Source organism: Dipodomys ordii, unplaced genomic scaffold, assembly GCF_000151885.1.
Source record: "Dipodomys ordii isolate 6190 unplaced genomic scaffold, Dord_2.0 Scaffold170, whole genome shotgun sequence".
Lineage (NCBI taxonomy): Eukaryota > Metazoa > Chordata > Mammalia > Rodentia > Heteromyidae > Dipodomys > Dipodomys ordii.
In genome coordinates this window covers 2,028,672-2,036,292 of record NW_012267386.1, presented here as the reverse complement: position 1 = coordinate 2,036,292, position 7,621 = coordinate 2,028,672, and the positions used below count along the sequence as shown (strand labels likewise).

General features: G+C 41.1%; 1 protein-coding gene across 1 annotated transcript in view; it reads right to left on the bottom strand.

The window, feature by feature from the left end:
- Positions 1-7,621, bottom strand: part of Syt10 (synaptotagmin X) — an 82,170-nt gene that overhangs the window by 23,135 nt on the left and 51,414 nt on the right. Inside the window, exons 4-5 of the mRNA XM_013033476.1 lie at positions 3,012-3,047; positions 1,311-1,373 (exon numbers count right to left, since the gene is read on the bottom strand). Of these exons, the coding sequence (XP_012888930.1) occupies positions 1,311-1,373; positions 3,012-3,047 (99 nt within the window). The remainder of the gene's footprint in view (positions 1-1,310; positions 1,374-3,011; positions 3,048-7,621) is intronic.

Below are 7,621 nucleotides of genomic sequence, written 5' to 3'. Positions count from 1 at the left end.
ATCTATCTATCTATCTATCTATCTATCTATCTATCTATCTATCTATCTATCTATCTATCTATCTATCTATCTATCTATCTATCTATCTATCTATCTTTGATGTCAGTCCTGGGGCTTGAACTCAGGGCCTGGGTGCTGTTTCTGAGCTTTTTAGCTCAAGGATAGCCCTCTACGATTTGAGACATAACTCTACTTCCAGTTTTTTGGTGGCTAATTGGAAATACCAGTCTCATGGACTCTCCTGCCTGTGCTGGCTTTGGACCACAATCCTCAGATCTCAGCCTCCTGAGTAGGTAGAATTATAGGTATGAGCACCAGCACCCAGCCATCATGGTTTTGAATGCAGAACTTTGCCCTTCCTCAGTTTCCTTGTTCAGCTGGTGCTCTACCACTTGAGTCACATCTCCAGCTCAGGATTTTTATTATTGTTTTGGAAATGGAGTCTTTCAGACTTTTCTGCTTACAGCTGACATATAATTGCTCTTCTCTAGATTTCTGAGTAACTAGGATTACAGGTGTGAGCCACAAGTGCCTGCCTATGAGTACTACTTTAATAGATTCTATCCAAAAATACTTTCAATATGTAAAGTGGTTGTTTTGATTTGATATAAGAAAGGCTTTAATTTTCTGCAAATTCTTTACATGTGATCTTAATTTTTCTTATATTTTATAATCATAAATTTCTTATGTTGATCTTTAAATAAACTCCTGGGCAGCCAGGACTACAGGTGTGAGGCTCCAGCACTAGAATTTTGAATCCATGCATGAAAGAAGCTTGTGAGGAAAGCTAACACTGAGGCTGGATGCAAGGTTGTGCACTGATTTCTTCATTTTGGCTCTACCAATACGGAGTAGGGTAAATAAAGATCATTTTCTAATGATTGACTGTAGTCAACCTCACAAAGAGAGTTACACATAGGACATTTTCCCCCCATATACACTCTCCTTTTTCTGTCTTTCTTTCTTTTTCTCTTTTTTTTTTTTTTGGCCAGCCCTGCAGCTTAAACTCAGGGTCTGAGTGCTGTCCCTGGATTTTTTTCTTCTTCTTCTTTTTCAAGGTTAGTGCTGTACCACCTGAACTACAGCTCCACTTCTGGGTTTTCTGGTAGCTTATTGGAGAGTAAGAGTCTCACAGACTTTCCTGTGTGGTCTGGCTTTGAACCATGATCCTCAGATCTTAGCCTCCAGAATTGCTAGGATGATATGTGTAAACCACTGGCCTCAGGCCTAAGGACTCTTGCTCCCACATAAGAAATACCAGCCACTTGAAGTACAAATGGATATGCAAATGTTTGCACAGGGCATCTCACTTCAGAACTAAGTGATGCCCCAATGAAGCCAAGCATCGTCTTATCTTGATGGAGAGTGGAAGGCTGAGAAGCAGAGGGTAATAATCAAGAGATGCTTTCCAGGAGAGGAATAATTACCATACTGGCATTTAAGGAATCAAAGTGATAGGATTGCACGGAGTTGGGGGAATGATGTTGTACATGAGTACTCTGAAAAATACTAAGAAATAAGAATGGGATGGAACGGAGGGAAGTGGAGAAGAATGAAGGAAGGGGTGATGATACTGATCAAGATACGCCATACTTGTAACCTGACAGATAGAACTGTGACCCCTTTGTATAACGACTTAATCATTAAAAAACTGAAAAATTAGGGACAAAAGAGAATGAGTAGTACGTGCTGAGAAATATGGAATATGGTGACCTCTGTGAGGGCAGGGTCTGACAGCTTCTATAGGTGATGAGGAGCCAAAGGTTTTGGTGGCAGAAGAGTGAAGAAGGCCCTAGCAATTTGGGTCAGAAATGCTTGACTTACTGGGCAACAGGAGCTACTTAGGAGGCTGAAATTTGAGGATTGAAGCCAGCCCAGGCAGCAAAGTGCATGAGGCTCTTATCTCTAATCAGCTGCCAAAAAATTGGAAGTGGAGATGTGGTTCATGTGGTAGAGTGCTAGCATTGAGTAAAACAGCTAAGGGACAGCACTCAGGCGCTGAGTTCAAGCCCCAGGACTGACACAAGGAAGGAAGGAAGGAAGGAAGGAAGGCAGGCAGGCAGGCAGGCAGGCAGGCAGGCAGGCAGGGAGGGAGTGGAGGGAGGGAGAAAAGAAAGAAAAAAGAGGAACAAGAGAAAAAAGGAAGAAAGAAAGAGAAAGGCTCTATTTAAAATTCTAGATATGCTACATACTAATTGGTGGGGCCTCAGAGCCCTGCAGGAGCCAAGGGCAGGTTCAGGAAGTGTGGACTGTATGGTGTGTGCTGAGATACTGGCTGCCATCGGAACCATGATGGCAGCCACACACTCCTGGTGCATGTCTGCATTATCCTGTGTGCAAGTGAAAATGGCAGAAGCCACAGGATTCTGTATGCCTGGCCTTTCTGAGATGGAACAAGTGCTGCTTCTTTAGTGTCCCTAATCTTTACTGCATGCTGAAATCCTGTCATCTACCTCCTATTATTTCATCTAGAGACCACAACCACTCCAAGCTAACAGGTACTCTCTTGCCCTGAGGATGGCCAGTGGCTCACCCCTGTAATCTTTGCTATTCAGGAGGCTAAGATCTGAGGACTGAGATTCAAGGGTCAACCTGGGAGAAAAGTCCATGAGACTCTTTAACTACCAAAAATAAAATAAAAATAAAAGCCAGAAGTGGAGCCATGGCTCAGATGGTGGAGTACTAGCCTTGAGCAAAAATAGCTCAGGAATAGCACCCAATCCCTGAGTTCAAGCCCCAGGAACGGCACTAAGGAAAAAAAAAACTGAAGTAAAACAAAAACAAACAACAAAAACAAACCCTCTCTTTGTCTCTCTTGCCAATGAATGTATGTCTAGAAGAATCCGTCTTCCATCATTATGGTATCTGCTCGATGGAATTACCACTAATTCTCAAGCACACAGCAATTTTTTTTCTTTCTTAAATTGGGGTTTAATTGTAAGTAAAATGGGAATAATAGCTTTGCTGAGTAGGCATCAAGCAATTATAGTGTTTGATATCTAAAAAGTAACTAGGAGGCTAATGAAAATAGTATTTGGAAAACATTTCTGTATCATGAGAACAGGCAATAGGATGGAAAATCCGGGAGGAGAGAGAGAGGTCAATGAGTGAAATGGCGTGGGAGGTGTCGGCTGAGGAAAGGCTTGAATTCAGGGATATACTAAGAATTAAGAATCAAGAAGACATTGAGGGGGGAAAACCCACTTCAAATAAACAACTGGTTGCTATGGTGACAGAGTCACCACTTAGCACTCACACTGTAGCCTGCCTTCTCCATTTCCTCGAGGGTAAGGAAACAGATTTTTTTTTTCACACTGTGAACAGGGGACGTGTTACTGGATCAAAATAAGCTTCTTTACAAACTCACTCATCTTTTGTCCACTTTCTCCCCAAAATAAAGCTACGGGATTCAGACATCTGTGCAAGGTTTATTTCTCCCAGACCCCTCCCTACCCCTCAGTCACTTGAGAAAATAATGGAATATAATCATGAGCAGTCAATCCACTTGCTAGTCCTTGACCTCAGCATATGTGGTATAAGATGAGGGCATTCAAGTTCCGAGGCTGGAAGCTCACACCTGTAATCCTTGCTACTCAGGAGGCTGAGATCTGACAGTCCAGATAGGAAAGTCCATGAGACTCTTAGCTCCAATTAGCCACCAAAAAGCTGGAAGTGGAGATGTGGTTCAAGTGGTAGAACACTTGTTGTGAGCAGAAAAAGCTGAGGGAGAGCACTGAGACGCTGAGTTCAATCCCCAGAACCAGCATACATACACACACACACACACACACACACACACACACACACACACACACCCTTCACATTTGTTTGTCATCGTGCTGGTAGAAGCTCATAGAAAAGGCTGCAAAAGAACAGTTGGTGCTAACAGATGGATGAAAAATGGTCACAAGAAACAGCTTTCACTTCATCTTGCAGAAAATATGCTGGATGAGGAAGGTTCTAATCGGCCAGGCAGAATACAGGGACTGATCTAGTTGGGGAATAATGAGAAGGTGCTAGAAGCTACTGTGTGCAATGGCTTTTACATTGCACTTGCTTCTGATAAAGAGCTTAACAGATTTTCTGATATGCACTAGGTACCTAAGTCTCATAAAGTCCTCACTGCTCCACAGGACAAGATGCTCTTAACATTTCAGTCTCTATCTGGGCATCAGTGGCGCACACCTATAATTCTAGCTAATCAGGAGACTGAGATCTGAGGGCCAATGTTAGAAGTCAGTGGGGGCAAGAAACTCTTATCTCTTCCAAAGAGAAAAATCTGTAACATTATTTTTATCTCCAATTAGCCAGCAAAAAAACAGAAGCAGAGGTGTGGCTCAAGTGGTAGAGAGCTAGCCTTCAAGTGTTAGGCCCTGAGTTCAAGCCTCAGTACCAGCACACACACACAGACACACAGGTACATACACACATACATATTTTGGTCTCTAAAGCTTGCTACTTTTGTAATAAAAATTTCTTGTTATATTCCCACAACCCCAGAATTATGAGTCCAGCCTTGTTAAAAAACTTGGCAATCTCTAAATTTTCAATCATTCATTAATATGCTTATGTACTATATATGTGTAAACATGTGTACAACATATGTGTATATATGTATATATAGGTGTATATGTTAGTATGATTATGTACTATATACATATATGTATATATATATTATACATACATATATATGTATAGTTATATATAGTATATATACTATAGCATATATGTAATATGTATATATGTATACATACACACACACACACATATATACACACACACACCCATAATGTTTGTAGACACTGTCTCTTTTTCTATCACCAGGGGAACACTGGTGACCAAGAACAGCTTTTTCTCCTAGGTGTTATAATTGATTTTGGACACATGACCTCACCTCTTGGGATATCACACAGTGAAGCAGAGGTAAAACACAGAAGTAAAACCAGAGGTCTGCCTAACTTTAAAAATTATTTTTTTCTCTAGCCAAATGCTGGGGCTTATGCCTGTCATCTTAGCTATTTGTGAGGCTGAGATCTGAGGAGGCTGGTTTGAAACCAGCCCAGGCAGGAAAGTCATGGCACTTTTATTTCCAATTAACAGGCAAAAGCTCAGGAACAATGCCCTGAGTTCATTCAGGCCCCAGGATGGGTGCTCACACGTGTGTGTGCACATGCGTGTGCACACATGTGCGCACACAAACACACATGCATGCACAGACAGACAAGATATATGTTCTCCTAGATTCATTGTGATAATTGCTTCTTAGCAGAATTTTTGGAAGTAGGGATAGTGATGAAAAGTATCTGGTTCTTCCCACAAAGATCTATGTTTCTGATGTGGTGATAAAAAATCTAAACATTAAGGCAAAGAAAAGAAATTACGTCAGTAAGAACAGCATCTACAAAGGCTGCAGGATATACAGGAAACACTGGCTCTGGCAAAGGTGGAACACAGTCACTGTGGCAACACAGTGGCTTTATTTAATCAAACCCTTCGCCAGGAAGACTTAACCAGATCACCTCTTAATAGTCTCTGCAGTCAGTATGGGTTCCATTTCCTTGGATAGAAATCACCTAGAAGGGTTGCAGTTAGATTTAAGAGGGATAAGATGCAAAGATAATACAAAATTATGAGCCTGGTTTGTAGCCTGACACATAATACTTGCTAGAAAAAATAATTTTTCTCTTGCTCATAAGTTGTGGTAGGTCAGTGACTGACAAGTTTAGAGCTCTAGAAAGAGTTCAATGCATGAATAAGTCATAAAAACATCAAGCCATCGGGCATTCATGGCTCACACCTGGATACTCAGGAGGCTGAGATCTGAGGATCACAGTTTGAAGTCCACCTAGGCAGGAAAGTCCATGAGGCCCTTATCTCCCAATTAACCACCAAAAATCTGAAAGTGAAGCTGTGGTTCAAGTAGTAGAGTGCTATCCTTGAGCATAAAAGCTCATGGGCAGTGCCCAGGCCCTAAGTTTTAGGTCCATAACTGGGACACACACACCCACACCCACACACCCACACACCCACACCCACATACCCACACACCCACACACATACACACACACACAAAAACCTCAGGCCAGGCCATGACTTTGGACACAGCAGGGCACTTACTGCTTGTAGATGTGAATACTACACAACAGCCACAGAACACCTGAGCAGAAAAACTTCTTAGGGGCTGCTGGCATGGTCTTTGTCAGTGAAATCCCCTACATGTGTCAAAGAGCTGCCCATATAGAATCGCCGTAAGCATATAATAACTTATAGAAGTTTTGAGTGAATTAAGAAAAATACATTGACAGTGGAGGATATAGTCACTAGCTAAAAAGACTTCCTCCCTACAGAATTGGGGAAGAGCTTTGCCAGACAAGGGTCTAATATCCAGAGTATATACAGAGCTCAAAAGCTGAATCCCCAAGGACTCAAAAAACCCAATTTTAATTAATTAAATTAAACAATAAATACAAATTTAAAAATAAATTAAAAATACACAATTCACAAACAGAAAAAGGAGCTAAATATAGATTTCCTAACAGAAGTAAAAATAACCAATAAAAACATGAAGGAATGTTCAACATCTCAATCCATAAGGGATATGTAAATTAAAATAATACTGAGATTCTATCTCACCCCAGTAAGATTGGCTATCATCAAGAATACAAACAACAGCGGGGCACCAGTGGCTCATGCCTGTAATCCTAGCTACTCAGGAGGCTGAGATCTGAGGATCACAGTTCAAAGCCAGTCTGGGCAGAAAAGTCTGTGAGACTCTTATCTCTAATCAACTACTAGAAAACCAGAAATGGACCTGTGGCTCAAGTGGTAGAGTGCTTGCCTTGAGCTGAGGAGCACAGGGACAGCATCCAAGCACAGAGTTCAAGCGCCATGACTGACAAAAAGAAAAAGAAAAAAAGAATACAAACAACAAATAATGGTGAGGGTGTGGGAAGAAAGGAACTCTAGTGTACTGTTGCTAAAGTTGTAAACTAGTGCAACCACTATGGAAGTCAATTTGGAGATTACTCAAAAAAAAAAAGCAACATAGAAATACCCTGTATAACCCAGAAATACCATCCTTGGATATCAATAAAAAATATTAAAAGTCAGGATACAATAAAAAGCACTTGCATATCCAAGTTTGTTGCTGCATTATTCACCATAGCCAAGTTATGGAAACAGCCCAGATGTCCTATAATGTACGAATGAATTAAGCAAATACGACATATACATGCAGTTGTATTCATCCAATAGGAAGACTATTATGACATATGCAGGAAAAAAGATGGACCTGGAAAAAATTATGTTAAGTGAAGTAAGTCAGCTGTGATGAAGGATGCATATGGAAGTTAGATCTAAATTATAAACACATATAAAAACATACAAGGTCATAGGCATATTACGAACAAATTGACGAAACTGTGGTAGACACAGGGGAGGAGTCCAATGGGCTAAATCCTTTGAATAACTTACTTTTTAACAAAATGAATACGAGGAAGCTGAAGTATGTTTTTTTTTTTTTTGGGTCCAGTCGTGGGCCTGAACTCTGGGCCTGGGCGCTGTCCCTCAGCTCTTCAGCTCAAGGCTAGTGCTCTACCACTTGAGCCACAGCACCACTTCT